Source organism: Eublepharis macularius, chromosome 2 (assembly GCF_028583425.1).
Source record: "Eublepharis macularius isolate TG4126 chromosome 2, MPM_Emac_v1.0, whole genome shotgun sequence".
NCBI classification, from domain to species: domain Eukaryota; kingdom Metazoa; phylum Chordata; class Lepidosauria; order Squamata; family Eublepharidae; genus Eublepharis; species Eublepharis macularius.
Genome location: NC_072791.1, coordinates 171,324,690 through 171,343,054, shown reverse-complemented (window position 1 = coordinate 171,343,054; position 18,365 = coordinate 171,324,690). Strand labels below are relative to the sequence as shown.

General features: G+C 43.4%; 1 protein-coding gene across 1 annotated transcript in view; it reads left to right on the top strand.

Annotated features, from left to right (window-relative positions):
- The window catches only part of DPP10 (dipeptidyl peptidase like 10), a 439,415-nt gene that overhangs the window by 92,690 nt on the left and 328,360 nt on the right, over positions 1 to 18,365 (top strand). Inside the window, exon 2 of the mRNA XM_054971084.1 lies at positions 6,419 to 6,533. Coding sequence (XP_054827059.1) covers positions 6,419 to 6,533 — 115 coding nt within the window. The remainder of the gene's footprint in view (positions 1 to 6,418; positions 6,534 to 18,365) is intronic.

The following is an 18,365-nucleotide window of genomic DNA, read 5'->3' as shown; positions in this document are numbered from 1 at the left end:
AATCAATTCCCTTGGCAACCGGGGGCAGGGACTGCCTGAACTCCTGCTGTTGCCCTGGAAACCCCAATCTAAGCCCAATTTAGCTTGATAGGCAGGTCTTCCTTTAAAGTGTGGAGCTCCAAATTTGTTACAAGGAAGCAAAGAGCAGGGGGGAGGGGAACTCCCAGCTCTGGTTTTGCAGACAGTGAGGGAGTGCTGTTGACATTTTGAAAGAGAGACAGGGAAACTGCATTGGAGCTTGAATTTTCTTTGTGTGTGGTGGGATAGGGATTTACCTCTTCAAGTTCCAGGGCTGCTGCCAGGCTCTGGGCCAAGCTGTTATTTATTACTGGTACCCTTCCTGCTGCCTGCTCAAGTAAGGTTTCTGGGAGTGGTGCGGTAGGGATCTACCCCTTCAAGATCCAGGGCTGCTGCCAGGCTCTGGGGCCAAGCTACTATTTATTATTGGTACATTTGCTACCTGCTCAGGTAGGGTTTCTGGGAATGGTGCAGTAGGGATCTTGATGTCTGGAGGAGAGCCTGCTGGCCCCCACGAACAACGAACGTGTTCGTGAACAGGTCATGTTCGTCAATGTTCATTGTTCGTGGATGGCAACAAACAACACCATGCTCAGGGATTTTTTTTCTATTTGTGCCCATGTCTAGTTGTAAATAGAAACATATCTATTAACTCTTGCATATAGTCTCCTTATTTTTTTCCTTGAAAGGGTCATAGCATCATTCTGTTAATAAAAGTACAAATGTCAGTTCTGTGCTGTCTCTGGATTTGGCAGCTGTGTGGTGCAAAGTGAGTTGCTTCTATTTTTAAATGGAAAAGATGCACGCCTGTGACTATGGGTAGACCACAGTGCTGCAGGCTCTTTTCTGAATTCTTGTAAGAGCAAAACCAATCACACGTACACACACACATACATGCACACACCATGAATCAAACTGGTTTATTAAGCATAATAGCACACTGCAATAGCAACTATCAAGTTAAAACATATAAAATACACCTTGCACACCTGGAGCAATCCTATCTAATTCCACCCAGAAGTAACCCCCTATTAAGCAATGGAGGCAACTACAGCAACTTGCTGGAGCCATGGGCAGGGTGTTTCACCTCCTAGGGGCACTGCTGGGTGAAGGCCACCCCAGGGGATAGTAGCTGGTGTGTCCTCAATAGTGGGTTGGGGGTGAGGTGAACAGCCTGGGCGATTTCTTTCCACCTCAAGTTGTTGTCCCTGTGCAAACTTTACTGTTTTTGATTTTGTTGCTGTGTGTTCTCCGTAAAAAAAAATATTGTTTCTATATAATTGCCTGCTGGTTGTGATTTCTAATACCAGATTTTTGTTACAGATTTTTGTTACAGATTTTTGTTACAGTGACAGAGTGAGCTGTCCCAGGCCTTGTTCATTTCCAAGGCTCAGTGCCACTCAGAAAAGGCATGCCTGTGTGGCACAGCTGTTGCCTTAAGCAAAAAAGGGAATGGAAAATTCGTATTTCTTCTGCTGAAAAGCCTTGGCCCTAGACTTACTTGGAGCCCCAGGGGATGGAGGGGTGAGGAACATCATTGTGACTATTATTGGGGCCAGGTGGCTCCTGGCAGCCTCCTTGAGGTGGCTGCAGTAGCCCATGGGTCAAAATGCCCAGCCAACCAATCATCAGTGGGCTGGCTGGGGTTGCATTGATGAGGGTTTTTCAGCCAGTGGACCTGGAAGATGCAGTCTTCCATCTAATCCATCAGCCTCATGCTGGGGATAAATTTGCAGAGACAGCTGGGCTCTCAGCAGTCAGCACTCTGCTCCTGAACCAGTTTCTTCCTCATCTCACCTTCATTCTTAGGTACTGTTGAGCATTTTTAATGGCTCTTGGATTTAGAAAGCTTTGTTTGATGGCTGCATTTGAGATCTGGAGCATCTTGGTGCCAATGAGCCTTTATGCTCTACACTATTCTATCTCTGTCACAGCTCTAGGAGGGTGGTTTTGGCACCGAGCAGGAAATTTTTTTTGAGGGGGGGGACAGAGCCACAAGCCATTTCCCCATACCTGGGCTCCTCTTAAGGCATCTTGGGGGTGATACATTGCAGGGACAAGCCTAGTTGGGGGGCTGTCAAGGCATGCTCATTCCCAGGTAGCAGGGAGAACCATGCAGAGATTTATGCCCATATGGAATCCCATGGCTTGTAATCTCATGTTTTCTCCCTCCAGCAGGGGAACTGAAGGGGTGAAGGAGTCGTTGGCTGGGAGGCGGGTCAGCCAATGCTTGGATCTGTGCCCTATGTAGCTCCAAGGCTCCATAAGCTGTAAACCAATAAAGTTGTGGCCTTTTTAATTCCAACAAGTGGTCTTGTGTCTTCTGTTGCCTTGCCTGGGGCCTACAAATGAAATCATTTGTCTACGATGATAGGAGTCCTGACCTGGATAGCCAAGGTGAGCCTGATCTTGTCAGATCTCAGAAGCTAAGCAGGGTTGGCCTTGGTTAGTAATTGGATGGGAGACCTCCAACGAAGACCAGGGTTGCAGAGGCAGGCAATGGCAAACCACCTCTGATAGTCTCTTTCTGTTAAAACCCCACCAGGGTCGCCATAAGTCAGCTATGACTTGAGGGCACCACACACACACACGCACACACAGATAGAAATTGTGAGCAGATGCATCTTTCAGGGGCAGGATATGTGGTGCTAATATGCTGGCAATTCAAGAATATTTATTTAATGTCCTTGTTACATTACCATGATTTCAAGGTAATATGGGAACACATACTACTGTACAAAGAAAGAAATGCTATACAGTTTAAAGTGCTACGTAAGTGCTAGGAGGCATCATCGTGTGTGTATGGAAATATTGGTCTCTGTGGCTGGTTTGTTGGCCTTTCAGGGCAACTCTTTGGCTATTATGTAAAACAGAATGTTGGACTAGATGGACCACAGGTCTGACCCAGCAGGACTATTCTTCTGTTCTTATATGGAACATCTGGCAGTTTTCTAAATCTTTTTGATTCTGAATAGGAAAATTAACATTGTATATTAAACCATATGTATTTGAACCTTAATTGCCTGTGCAGCTTTGGTTAGAATTACAGTAAAATTTTAGATTTTGTTTCCCTAATTACCTTTTTAAAATGCCATCTGAACGTTATCTTGAAGTTTATCTGTGAAATACGCTACTATCAGTAATATTTTTGACAGCTTACACAAGCATTGTATGATTCTTTCTCTCTGCTATGATCACTAAAGAGGCAGTCAGTCTTTGAATTCCAGTGCTAGAGACGGTATCAGGGAAGGCCTTGGTTTCTGTTCCTTGTTTCCTGGCCCTCCAAGGCATCTGGTTGGCCGTTGTGCGAGACAGAAGGCTAGACGAGATGAACCAGTCCTGGCTTGATCCAGCAGGACACCTGTTAAGTTGTCTGTCTCCGCCCCATATACATGTTTTTAAATCAAAATTGCTCCTCTTTAATGAACAAATGAGAAAGGAGGCATGGTCACTATCTCATTAGTTGTGATTTTAAATATCTGTAGGATATCTTAACATAATATTTAATAATATTAAAATCAATATATCTAATTCTCAACCCTGCCAAATGTGAGGACGCTTAATTCCAGAGATAGGAGCTGTGAACAGACAAGACATATCTTTCTACAAACCTGACAAAGCCCTAGGTTTGCAGAAAAATCTTAAAATTACAAAAAAAAAATCCAACCCAAAACAAAAACACACCTTTTAAGGGTGTTAAAAACCCAAAATGATAAAAAGAATGCCCAGTGGCCATTGCTGGACAATTACAAGAAATTTGCCAGCCTTCCAAGCTTTTGTTTCTGTCAGTAAAAAGAGCAGGGAGGGGGGATTTCCAGGGCTGTTTTGGCCTTGGAAGGAGGACTAATCAGGACCAGACCTGGCAGCAGCCACCATACAACTTGCTGCTGCCCAACCTGCATGACTCACCCAACCTGAATGTTTGCTAATGTTCTACAGCAGCCACCCTATGAAAGCCAGTGTGCTGTAGTGGTTAGAGTTTTAGTTTAGGACCTTGAACTCCCATTCCGTTCTGGAAATTTACTGTCTGACTTTGGGTCAGTTACACATTCAATTTACTTCACATGCAAGGGAATAATGGCAATTAAGAGCACCTGGATGCTTCTCACTATGCCAGTGGCCTCTGCCACACACACCTGGGCCAGGCCAGCCCTGTAAAAGAACAGCTGAGTCTGACCTGCTTGAGCCCCACACAAAGTGAGCTGGGGAAGGAAGTGCCTGTATTGGCCTGCTTGAGCCCATCTGACCTCTGCAAGAGGCAAGGTAAGAGAGATGGCTGCACCCATCCCACTTGAACTCTGTATGTAGCAAAGGAGGTGGCATCCAGCAAACTGTGCTTGAATCCTGCACAAGTTGAGAAAAGAGGAGCCCAGCCAATTGGTTATGTAGGGTGCTTCTTCCATCTTCCCTCCCATCCACCCACCCCCTTTGGAAGGGTGTGACAGGGTCAAGCAGACTATCCCTTCCTCCTTTGGGGATGGGCCAGGGTGGTTTGTGGGAGGGGCCCTTTTACAAGGGTTTTCACTCCCAATCCATCCCTGCTTATGGGGTTTTTTTTTCAGGATAAAATGAAAGTGGAGAATGATGTAAGTTGCTTTGGGTCCCCCTTGTGGAGAAATAAAGTACATGAATAATAAATAAAGCTTAAGATGTGAGGCGGATAAAAGGTTGGTGGGTGGGGTGGGAAAGAGAAAGAAGCAGTGAAAGGTGAAGATATATGAGGGTTGCCAGGAGGAGGAAAAGAGGTGATACTGGGGGAAATGAGTTGCATATTGAAAATGCTTTCAGGTTCCCCACTGTGGAATTGGGCTTGGCCTGGCAACTGGCACTCTGCAACTTGGCCATAGTTTTCCTGGGCAGAGACTGTCAAAAGTAGAAAAGGAAGGAAAGCTGAAGATGGGGGGCAGGGGGGGAGATAAAGGTAGGTTGGCTGGTGGATGGGAAGGAGAGAAAGAGACAGGAAAGGGGGAGAGAAAGGCTATGGAGGCTTTCTGGGAAGGGAAAGAGGAAATAGTGAGGAGGGAGAATGAGATAGCCCCCATAAATCCTTGTAATGTCCTGCTTGTTGTTGTGGAAATGAGGGGATGGACCCCTCCTTCTCTCTCTCTTTCTGCGTCTCCCCCCGGCAGCCCCTCGGTCCGTTTGTTCTGGTGAGCCACTTACCAAGGCTTGTAAGGTGTAAATGGTGTAACCCTTAACCTATCCTCGCTTTCCTTCTTGCTGGTCTGTCTTAGTGATGTAAATAATCACCTCTGTACAGGGAAGTTCTTAACTGGTCCTAAGGTTTATTTTGATGGATAGAATGTTACATTTAATGTCAAGACCAGGTGCCACTAGGTCCATCTGCCCTTGAATGTTACAAATGCAGAGCAAGACCGGTAATGGTACAAAAATACAAGCATACAGTTACTAGTATTATAACCTATGAACCTTATAGAGAGAGAGAGAGAGAATTAAAGAATACTTAACCTTAATAATATAAACCCCTAAGCAAACCTTACATCAATTCTATAGCAAAAATCCTTATACAATCCTAAGTACCTAATCCTTAAACTATACTTATATTAATCCTTAATTTATAAGCAAATAGTACATTAAATCCCTATAGCAAAGTTACTAACCCCACAGAAAGCCTTCTGACTTAACTCTTGGAAAGCCCCTGGACCAACGTGAGTCCTTATGGGTTCCCAAGAGGAAGCTCAATGGCCACCAGTTGGCAGACACAAAACCCTTGTGTCTTCCCAAGAAGTGGCGAGGACCAGCTCCATGGTCACTTCTTTTTTAGAGTGGTCCCTAGCCTTCTGATTGGTCAGTGGCCCTTCTGACATAGGTGATCACATGACCCTGTTGACATATATGGTCTAACAGTTCTTCTGCTCTATCTTGGATCTTCAGGTGTTCCTTGTCCTTGTGCCTAGAATAGCCTTGTTTTGGAACAGTCTCTTCCCATGTGACTTTTACTGTATGGATGCTATCATATGTACCTTATTGAAGGGTCAGCATTACTCAGCATTACTCATGAAGCCTAAAGAAACTGTCCTGCTCTGATTGGCCAAAGAGGTCAGAGGGGAACTTTAACCTTTATATCATGGCTTGGGCCTCTTTCTGTCAGTCTTATATGTCAAAGCCGAATACCTTTTCCCAATTTAATGCTCTTTTATGGCCCTTGTCTGGTTTATGTCAAGGGGGCTGCTGCGGACTTCTGCCAGCTCTCACATAGCATAGGCATACATGAACCAAAGTGAGAGCTTTTGGAAGTTGGTTTTTGGGCCAGGGTTGGTTCTGTGTTATGGGTTTGGGTCCGGATCGATCCAAACTCCAGAATTCTGACCACACTTGTGAATGTATATTTTCCTAAGACGACAATGCAATTATGGAACTATTTTTTTAATCTCTCTAGGACCTTGGAAGCAACAGCCCACCACAGAGGAACTGGAAGGGAATAGCTATTGCACTGCTGGTGATTCTAGTTGTATGCTCACTCATCACAATGTCTGTAATTCTTTTAACTCCAGGTAGGATTATTATTGTTGTTATATCATATTATATAGACATACATGTATAATTGGTTGATGATAAACTCCCATGAACAAAATATGGTTACAAATGGGGATTTTACTCACCATCTTGTTTTCTCCATAGCTGTTCCCTGTGTCTCTTGAGAATTTACCAGAACAATATGCCACACAGTGTGGTAGAGGTGGTGATGGGTCTGTAGTGAGAAGGGAAGATTCGTTTAAATCCCTACATGCAGGCGTACTTGCTTTTTGTGTGAGCCTTACACAAGGAGGACAATTTGGGCATTTTCCCATGGCAACTTATGCTGTCATATCACAGCTAAGGAGCAGTTTTTGAGAAGAAATGGGTGCTGCATGGGGAAGGCAGGAAAGATCTGCAGGCTTACACCATTCACAGGAACTTTGATCCAACAGTATTTGTTTTATTTACTGTATTGTATTTTCTAACAAATTATACTCTTCTAAATGACATTTTTTCTCCTGCATTTAAATTTAAACTCCAGCTTCTTTATATTTAATACTGTTTAGTTCTATGTATAACATGGATACAATAAACCCTATAATGAAGGCCTCTGTTTAGGGCATTAGGAAAATATTGCCACACAGTGATTATTTATTTATTTAAAACTTTTCTGTACTGCCTTTCCTTCCAGATAGGAACCCTTATGTACAGCAAGGATCTGAATGAACTTCCTTTAGGGTACATAATACAAAACAAAATTCAGTTGACTTGTTTGCCTACGCTTATTTATGCTGCATCCTAGAAACAATCTCTTCCCAAGAAAAGGGCAGGAGAAGGGCAACATAAATGCACACAGCATGTTTTAATATATAAGGCAGTAGGGGATTGGCACTGTCATCCTAAGCAGAGTTACCCCCTTTTAAATCCATTAATGTCAATGTGCTTATAAGAGTGTAACTCTGTTTAGGATGACACTATTATTGTTTTGTCACCTGAGGGGTTAGAAGAATATTTGAAAAATGTTCTTCTTTCTTCTTCCAAACACAAACAGTGATATTGTGATGAACACCCAGAACTCTGATATCTAAGCAAGAGGAAAGATTCATTTTTGTTCTTTTGTGCATCCCCACATTGGGACTGTGCATGTATAGGCCTGCCGACAGAAAAACTTTTTAGCTTCTCTCGAGCTCCATTAGGGGCCGCTTCTCCTAGATCATGTAGAACAACCGTTTTCCCCACCTAAATGGTCCTGTGACCACTGGAGGAGCGACCCCCTCTCCCTCAGTTCTCTCAGAGCCAAGCTATAAATGAGGAATTACACTAGGACTGCATGTGAAGAGAGTCACAATGTTAGCTGGGAAGCTGTGTTTTAAAAGAGATCGGAAGGCGTTGTCAATTTCTCCTCTCTACTGAGCCAGGGAGATAGTTGCTCAGAGAGTTTGTTAATTTCCTCTTCACCTCCTAGAAGGGGAGGTGAAACTGACAGAGCCTTCCAGAGGCAAAGAGGAAATTAACAAACCCTCTGATGAGATATCTTACTGCTCTGTAGAGAGGGGAAATTGACAAAGCCTTCCGATCTCTTTTAAAACGCAGCTTCCCAGCTAACATTACAACTCCCTTCACGTGCAGTCCTCATGTAATTCCTCATTTGTAGCTTGGCTCTTAGCCTCTGTGAAGAGAGAAACTGTGCTTCTGAGCTTGTTCATTCTTCTTATTGTTAGATTGTAGTTCGGACGGATTTTATGTAAATCTTTACTTTTGGACTATTTTCTGACTATTCTAATGACTTACTGTGTACAGTTGGCAGGGTTATGTTTTGATACTGCACTTTTTGTTGACATTGTTGCTATTGTGTTGACTTAATAAAATTGAGTTAAAGAGATTCACCGTGCCTCCTTGTGTATAGCTTGGTAATCTCCTAATGTGGGAATGCACAGAAGAATGAAAATAAAAACAGAGTTGTACATGCCTTTAACTGTTGTTCATTGAGTTCTGTGTGAACACACATCCCTCCCTCCTGTCTCGCTGTGAACTCTCTGGTGGTAACTAGTAGTGGTTCACAGTGGCTCAGGAGAACTGAGGGAGAGGGGGTCGCTCCTCCAGTGGTCATGGGACTATTTAGGCGGGAAAAATGGTTGCTCTACATGACCTAGGAGGAACGGCCCCTAACAGAGCTCTAGAGAAGCTAAAAAGTTTCTCTGTTGGCAGGCCTGCACATGTGCGTCTGCACAGAATGTGTGTCTGCACAGTGTGTCTGCACAGAAGAACTCCATGAACAACAGTTACAGGTATGTACAACTCTGTTTATCTTCCTATTCAGTTTGCTGTAGAATTAGAAAAAAAGATCCTGCAAATGCTGGCATCTTTTTTTCTCACCAAGACAGAATAACAAAAATAGTAATAGTTGTTACAAGAATGGGCCTAACGTGTTTCCTGAGGGTTTCTGTACCATAGGAGGCATTTGGGGAGGCATTTCAGACTGCAGAAGAGAAGGAGGAGAGGAAATCTCATTCTGCAGACAGACATTCTTTCAATTAGCAGAGATTTACCCTGGGATTCAAACCAATGCATATCTGATACGACCCATCCTCAGATCTGGAATATGGTCTCACAAAGCGGTGGCTTTCCAGTATGAGTAGTCAAACAAATATAGCCAGAAGTAGGATCTCTGCTCCTCAGAGGACGTAATGAGTGTGGCTCTGGATTATATCTTCATCACTGTGTTTTCCTGCTCATATGTATAAAGCTTGGATTGTATTCAGAACCAGATATGTAATGCATTTTTTCTTTGGCAACATTAACTGTATTTTCTGCTTGGATCTCTGTAATAATTTGGAATGTTGGATTATGCATAGATTATGGTAGCTCAGAATTCAAAAATGACTTGCAGTCTGTATCTGCTATCTGAATCTTAACGGCAAATGTAAAACTTCATCTTTCATTTAAGAAACTAGGAAATGTATACTATCAATGAATAATTCAATATGATTTTGAATGGAGATGGAAACTCATAGTCTATTGTGAGCTGTGAGAATAAACATTAAGGAGGAAAGGCTTGACTTCACTGAGAGGCAAGCAATATAAAGTATGCACATAAATTCATAAAGATATTAAAGCAAAAGTTCATTGTTGTCTTTGTACTATCACACATGGAGAATTAAATATGTGCAGACTATTCACAGAAGATTCTGAACATGACGTCTTCTTCTATATCCTCAGAATTTTGTCCCAACATCTTCCTCTATATCCTTTCAGAGTTTTGTCCCCCTGAAAGTACTTATTTATATATTTAAAATATTTATATCCTGCTTTTTATCCTTTGCAAGGTCATGAAAACATAATAAGCATCTGGCAATAAGTTATGCAATTCATTGGGAAGGGGCTCAGTGGCAGAACATCTGTTTGGCATGCAGAACGTCCTAGATTCAATCCCCAGTATTTTCAGTTTAAAAGGAGAAGGTAGAAGGTAATGCAAAGGACCTCTACCAGACCCTGGAGAGCCACTGCCAGTTTGAGGTGACAATAATGACCTTGATGGACCAATGGTCTGATTCAGTGTAAGGCAACTTCTTATGTGCGCCTCAGCGAGGGCTATGATGTTGCCAAGTGTTCTTGTGCATTCTGTTTATACCTAAGGCAAGAAGTGGCAGAGCTTAAAAACTGCTCCTAAGGAAAAGATGTAGCCACTGTTGAGGTTGGAGACACTTCCAACAACGGGCTGCAAAATCATTCGAGATCATCTTTGATAATCAAAACTCTATACTCTGAAGTGCTCTGCAGTACTACATTTTCTGTTCACCTGTGACTGCCATCCACTCGGAGAGTGAGCTTGGTGCGGGAGTGCACGGAGACCATATGAAAACATGGACCTGTGTGTAACTGGTGTTCATCAAGTGTTCATCTATCCAGTTACACAACCTTTCCTTTATCCTGATAAGAGTTCTCTTATCATAATTGCTTGGGAACTTTCTTGGCAGCTTAAGAGGATTGATGGAAAAGAATGCACCCATTCTTCCTCACATAGGTGGGAAAAATATGATAATGGAGGTTAAAAAAATCCACTCCAACGACCTCTGAAACGATGTATTGTCGAAGGCTTTCACGGCCGGAGAATGATGGTTGTTGTGGGTTTTCCGGGCTGTATTGCCGTGGTCTTGGCATTGTAGTTCCTGACGTTTCGCCAGCAGCTGTGGCTGGCATCTTCAGAGGTGTAGCACCAAAAGACAGAGATCTCTCAGTGTCACAGTGTGGAAAAGATGTAGGTCATTTGTATCTACTCAGGAGGGGTGGGGTTGAGCTGAGTCATCCTGTAAGAGTTTCCCAGGGTGTGGAATGCTAATGGCGGGAGGCTTCCCTGTATCCTGAGGAGGTTCTTTTGCATATGGATTGGTACTTGATGTGCTAATCTTCTCTGCAGGGCTATTGTCAGGGATAGAATGTTTTGTTAGCCTGGTGTTTTTCAGAACTGGCAACCATGCTCGGTTCATTCTTAAGGTTTCTTCTTTCCTGTTGAAGTTTTGCTTATGCTTGTGAATTTCAATGGCTTCCCTGTGCAGTCTGACAAAGTAGTTGGAAGTGTTGTCCAGTATTTTGGTGTCCTGGAATAAGATACTGTGCCCTGTTTGAGTTAGGCTATGTTCAGCCACTGCTGATTTTTCAGGTTGTCCAAGTCTGCAGTGTCTTTCATGTTCTTTTATTCTTGTCTGGATGCTACGCTTTGTGGTCCCGATGTAAACTTGTCCACAGCTGCAGGGTATACGGTATACTCCTGCAGAGGTTAGGGGGTCTCTACTGTCTTTTGCTGATCGTAGCATCTGTTGTATTTTTCGGGTGGGTCTGAATACTGCTTGAAGGTTATGCTTTTTCATAAGCTTTCCCATCTGATCAGTAATTCCTTTGATATATGGCAAAAACACTTTTCCTGTGGGAGACTGTTTTTCTTTGGTTGTTTGATTCATCCTGGGTTTGATTGCTCTTCGGATTTCATTTCTGGAGTAGCCATTTGCCTGAAGTGCGTGGTTTAGATGATTAATTTCCTCATTGAGAAAGTGCGGCTCACATATCCGTCTTGCCCAATCCACTAATGTTTTCATTATGCCTCTTTTCTGTCGGGGGTGGTGATTGGAGTTTTTGTGTAGGTACCGATCAGTGTGAGTTGGTTTCCTGTAGACCTTGTGACCTAACTGAAAGTTTGCTTTGCGGATGACCCAGGTATCCAGGAATGGGAGTTTTCCCTCGATTTCTTTCTCCATGGTGAATTGTATGTTCAGGTGGATGTTGTTGAGATGATTCAAAAACCCCATCAATTCTTCCTCCCCATGGCTCCAAATGATAAATGTATCATCCACAAACCGGAACCATACACTAGGTTTGTGGGGTGCTGATTCTAGAGCTGTTTTTTCAAAATGTTCCATGTAGAAGTTTGCTATAACTGGGCTGAGTGGGCTCCCCATGGTCACCCCATCCATCTGTTCATAGAATTCGTTGTCCCATTGGAAGTAACTGGTTGTCAGGCAATGGTGGAATAAGGCTGTTACATCCTCTGGGAAAATCTGATTAATAAGTGCAATAGTGTCTTTTACTGGAACCTTGGTAAACAGGGATACAACATTAAAACTGACAAGTATGTCTTGTGGATTGAGTTTCAGAGAACTGATTTTGTTGATGAAATCTGCTGAATCTTTGATGTAAGACGAGGTTTTCCCGATGTGGTCCTGCAGGAGATCTGCCAGATGTCTAGCTAATTCATATGTCGGTGAACCAATGGCACTCACAATGGGTCGGAGTGGGACTGAATCCTTATGTATTTTGGGGAGTCCATATAGTCTAGGTGGCTGTGCTTCAGTCTTGCATAGTTTTCTGTGCGTGTCGGGATGTAGTGAGGAATTCTTGATCAGCGCATTTGTTAGCCTGGTGATTTTGCAAGTGGGATCTCGTTTTAGTTTTTTGTAGGTGGAGGGATCCAGGAGTTCCTTAATCTTCTTTTTGTATTCCTCTGTTTTCATGATCACTGTAGCATTGCCTTTATCAGCTGGTAGAATGATGATGTCTGGATCTGCATTGAGGGTCTTGATGGCATTTTTCTCTTTGCGTGTTATATTGCTGGTGGGAAGCTTTGCCTTTCGTAGAATCCTGGCTGTCTCTCCTCTTATTTCCTCAGCTTCCTCTTCAGGTAGATGACGAATGGCAGCTTCTACATTTGCAATGATGTCTTCCACAGGAATTCTGGTGGGGGTGACTGCAAAGTTTCCTCCCTTTGCCAAGATGGAGGTTTCTTCTGGTGAGAGTTGACGGTCTGTCAGATTGATGACAATGCGTGCATTGTCGAGCATGGGGCTTGTCTGTCTTTTTTCCTGTAGTTTGTTAAACTTCTGCTTCTGTCTGGATGTGTGGTTGGTAAAAACTTGTTCCATCTTCCTGTAGGTGAGATTATCGACCTTGTCCCAATCCTGACTTCTCATTTTATGGCTGGTGTTGATATGCAAGCAAAATAGCTCCTTGTCTGTGGCAGCAAGTTCTCTGCGGGTAGTGTGGATTCTCTCACGTAAGAGGGCCTGTTCTAGACGGTCATAAATGCGGTTCGCCTGTGTGGTTTTGAAGATTCTTTTAGTTGTGAGAAAAGATGGAATAGTTCTTGTGTCCCTGCAGCGTAGAAGAAAGGTTAAAGAACAGAGTAGATGTGCTTTCTTGTTCCGAAGTGTTTCCAATCTCCGGGTCTGTTGGAATGTTTCCTCCCCGTAGAGGTGTTCGATGTATTGTCGAACTCACACTGATCGGTACCTACACAAAAACTCCAATCACCACCCCCGACAGAAAAGAGGCATAATGAAAACATTAGTGGATCGTGCAAGACGGATATGTGAGCCGCACTTTCTCAATGAGGAAATTAATCATCTAAACCACGCACTTCAGGCAAATGGCTACTCCAGAAATGAAATCCGAAGAGCAATCAAACCCAGGATGAATCAAACAACCAAAGAAAAACAGTCTCCCACAGGAAAAGTGTTTTTGCCATATATCAAAGGAATTACTGATCAGATGGGAAAGCTTATGAAAAAGCATAACCTTCAAGCAGTATTCAGACCCACCCGAAAAATACAACAGATGCTACGATCAGCAAAAGACAGTAGAGACCCCCTAACCTCTGCAGGAGTATACCGTATACCCTGCAGCTGTGGACAAGTTTACATCGGGACCACAAAGCGTAGCATCCAGACAAGAATAAAAGAACATGAAAGACACTGCAGACTTGGACAACCTGAAAAATCAGCAGTGGCTGAACATAGCCTAACTCAAACAGGGCACAGTATCTTATTCCAGGACACCAAAATACTGGACAACACTTCCAACTACTTTGTCAGACTGCACAGGGAAGCCATTGAAATTCACAAGCATAAGCAAAACTTCAACAGGAAAGAAGAAACCTTAAGAATGAACCGAGCATGGTTGCCAGTTCTGAAAAACACCAGGCTAACAAAACATTCTATCCCTGACAATAGCCCTGCAGAGAAGATTAGCACAAGTACCAATCCATATGCAAAAGAACCTCCTCAGGATACAGGGAAGCCTCCCGCCATTAGCATTCCACACCCTGGGAAACTCTTACAGGATGACTCAGCTCAACCCCACCCCTCCTGAGTAGATACAAATGACCTACATCTTTTCCACACTGTGACACTGAGAGATCTCTGTCTTTTGGTGCTACACCTCTGAAGATGCCAGCCACAGCTGCTGGCGAAACGTCAGGAACTACAATGCCAAGACCACGGCAATACAGCCCGGAAAACCCACAACGACCTCTGAAACATTTTAAGTTGGCATTCACATACTCAGAAGCCATGTATGAGTGCACAAACGATCACTTAATGAATACCAGCATTCAGAAAGTTTCTATATTGCAAAAAAACCTTTTTCTGCAGTGTGTAGGCTGAGTATTGTGAATCTCTGATATTTTTTTAAACCAAAGCAATATGTTATGAGAATTCAGCAATATACCACTTGGTATTCAATACAAAATATCACAGGTTGGATGGTATTGTATTATGATTTTTCCTTTTCACATAGTATACAAAGAAGATGTAGTGTTTTTTTAAGCAGAATGTACAGCTGCCAATGCAATGCTAAAGAATATTAAATGGAAAAACACTTTCAAAAACAACAGCAAAGCCAACTTGGCATATTTGAGACTTTTTAGAATCCTGAATAAAAGTTCTGAATTGTGTTATCCTCTTTCATAAATTTTGATCCCTGAGCTACAAACCATATACTATCTTCCTTCTCCTAGGCTTAAGGCGGATTGGTGGAGTTGCCTGGAGGGAGGCTTGCCTTCCCTGGTGGCGGCAGGGGATCTCTCACCCCCGGCCTCCACCTCCACCACCTCTTACATGGCTGGTGAGGGGGAAAGTAGGGGAATATGGTATGTGGGGGGGGGAGCATGCTCCCATGTGCTCCAGGATGCCCCTGTGTTGTGCTGGCAATGACATCATTCCCGGTATGATGCAGAAGCAATGGGGGCTCTGTAGAAGCTTGATGACATTCCTGTGGGTTCAGGACTGAATTATCAGGGTAGGCTAGGTACAGAAGAGAATTATATAGACTTTGGTTATTATTTTATTTTATTATATTTATATTATTTTTAGTCCACTTTTCTCACTGAGACTCAAGGCTGATTGCAGAGTGTGAGTCAATTTCAAAGACATTTTAATAATCATGTAATAGGGTATATACATGCAAATTTGCAAAGATTTAAAATGAGCAGAAGCCCAATACAGAGCTGAACAAATGCTGAAACAGTATAATTGATTCTAAGACTGACATATTAAACAACATAGGAACTTTCATGTAGGATCAGACTTACAGCAATAGTAATGAAGTCTATGGTCCCTCCCTTTCCCTTTACTGATGGCTTTCTTTGAGATTACTTCCTTACAGTACTGCCCTCCTATCTAAGTAAAAAGCCCTATTGAATAATTCAGTTTTGCATAGTTTGTGGAAAGTCTGGAGAGTGGGAGCATTACTCATATTTTTAGATAGAAAATGTTTTTGTTTATTATTAGATTTATATCCTGCCCTCCCCACACGTAGGCTCAGGGTGGCTCACAATAAGCATTTAAATAAGATTTAAAATGCACATTAAAACAGATAAAACCAATCAGTAAATAAAAATTTACATAAATATGCATCAATATATATCTCAGAGGCAATATTAAACCCATAAAATGCAGACAGTAGAAGATGAAAACGACCAGTCTCAGGCAGCATGGTGGGGGCACTAACAGCCAGAGGGGGACACTGTCAGGCCTCAACCATAGGCCTGGTGGAACCTCCATTTCCTGGCATGGCAGAACTGCAATAGATCCTGCAGGGCCTGAATCTTCAATGGAAGATAGTTCCACCAGGAGCCTTTCTTGGAGCCGGAGCCAAGAAAGCCGAGGCCAGACAAATGTCCCTTGGGCCAGGGACCACCATTAGTTGCTGATCAGCTGATCATAAAGTTCTCCAGAAAATGGGGACCACCACAGAGAATTCATGTGTATGGCCAGCTGTTGGTATGCCCATGTGCAAGGTGGCACCTTTAGAAGACCCTGTTCAGATAAGTGAAGATGCTGTTGGCAGAGTCTAGAGAGAGAGGTGGTTCCATAGATACGAAGAACCAAGACCATGAAAGGCTTTGTATGTCATAACTACTACCTTGAATTGAGCCTGGTAAATGATAGATAGTTAATGTAGTGACTACAGAATAGAAGTAATATTCATGCTTCTATTAGCTCCTGATAATAGCCAAGCTGCAGTGTTCTGCACTAACTGGAGTCTTAGAGGAACTTAGAGGAAAGACAGAGCATTACAATAGTCAGACCTTGATGTTACCATGGCATGGATCCAGGTGGCCAGTAATCAATGAAGCATTTCTGCAAGTGGGTTACCCCCTCCAAATGAGGCATCCAGAGGAAATTGCTGCTAATTTAGGGGGCGCTGCTTTAATGTCAAGCGGGGTCATTTTAACTAGACCTCTGGCAGCTAAATTAGAGGGACTCTTGAGGTGCACGTATGAGGGAGGCAGTTGCTTGCAACAACTTCTCTTCTATGGAAATAATCTTTAAAAAAAAACTGTCAGTAGAATCCTTGAACATTGAAAAGCTCAGTTTTAAAAATCTAATATTCTAACTTATATACCAAATATACCAAATATTTTGTGCATGCACATTTTTCTGAAGAGAACTTCCAGAGACAATCTGGTGTTGCTTGAAAATTGTTATTTGTTTGCAAAGGAAGGCATCATAATAAAACTATGCCTGATGACTGACCATTGAACAATTTGTCACCATATCTAATTCTGAACATGGCAAAAATATAGATTAAAAATCCACAGAACATGGCCATGTATTGAGGTGGGGCCTACAAAGATGCATAGAAAAATCTGAACATGAAAAAGTAAAAGGAATTTTAAAAGGTCCCTGACAGTAACTTAAAGAAGAAAAACGCCAAGATCTCATAATGCTATGTCATGAGACATGCAAGTAAGCAAGTTGGACAGGCAGGTAGTGTGAATGTCTGAGCAGGTAAGGAAGTAGCAAAATGTCAAGAAAGGCTCTGGCACTACTGCTAGGGACACAAGTGAGCAGGGCAAGCAAGTGGCACAGAAGCCAAGAGAGGCATCACCACTGCCAGGGAAGTGAGCAAGCACATAGGCCAGGCAGAAGCTGGCATGAATGAGCAGGGAAGCTGAGAGAGGTGTTGCCAGTAGGTGAATGAGGGAAGCAGGTGAGTGAGGGGAGTGGTGTGAGCAAGCAGGGCATCAGTGTGTAAGGGTCATGGGAATGCTGAGAGAGGTGTTGAGTAAACCAAGCAGGCAGAAACAGTGGAGGAGGGCTGGCCAAGTGAGTAAGTGGAGTAGCAGAGGTAGCAGTGAGAACAAGAGGCACCTTGACCAAGAAAGAAAAGCAGGTAGAGGCAGAAAAGTCTGTGAGTTCCTCATAGATCCTTGCTTGTCATTTCTTATAATGGTCAAGGTCCTGAAGTATCATCTTATATACTAATAGCAGAGTATCTGTGAATACTTAAATCTAGAGACTGGAGCCATGAATGAACAAGACAGATCTTCCAACTAGAGATGGGCACAAACAGCAATATGAACAAAAAAAAGCCACAAACAGCCCAATCTGCTGTTTGCAAACAAGCTGTTCGCAAGGCCCCATTCTAAATGAACAAGTGGCAGTTGCAAGCCTCGACCTGCAAGCAATTCCCTTGGGAACTTAGGCAGGGATTGTCTGAACTCCGTCTGAACTCCTGCTGTTGCCCTGGAAACCGCAATCTAAGCCCAATTTAGCTTGATAGGCAGGTCTTCCTTTCAAGTGTGGAGCTCCAAATTTGTTAAAACAAGGGAGCAAAGAGCAGGGGGCAGGGGGGCGAGGGGCTTCCAGCTCCGACTTTGCAGACAGTGGAGAGGGAGACAGTTGCTGTTGGCATTTTGATAGAGAGTGCATTGCAGCCCCAGTCGGAATGAAGAGACAAGACACAGGCTTGGTATTAAAGGGCCGTTTATTAAAATGACGATTAACATAAACAAGGCAAGGGTCAACTAAGCGGTACAGGTCAAGCCACGGTATCAACTCCGGACCTCCACCTTGACCTGCCTGGGCGAGCCCCAAAGCCCCGGGTATAGGCCATTGCTTGAATGGCTGCAACCCGGCCAGCCAGGCAAGGGATCCCCCCATCAAGCACCTAACGCCCCAGCCATCTAGCATGAAGGAAGGCCTTGTACTTGGGGATCCCCAGCAGGCATCTGCCTGTACAATGGTAGCCGCCACAAGCATACCACACTGATGGCAGACCCTGTTCCCCACCCATGGGGAAGCACCACTGGGTGC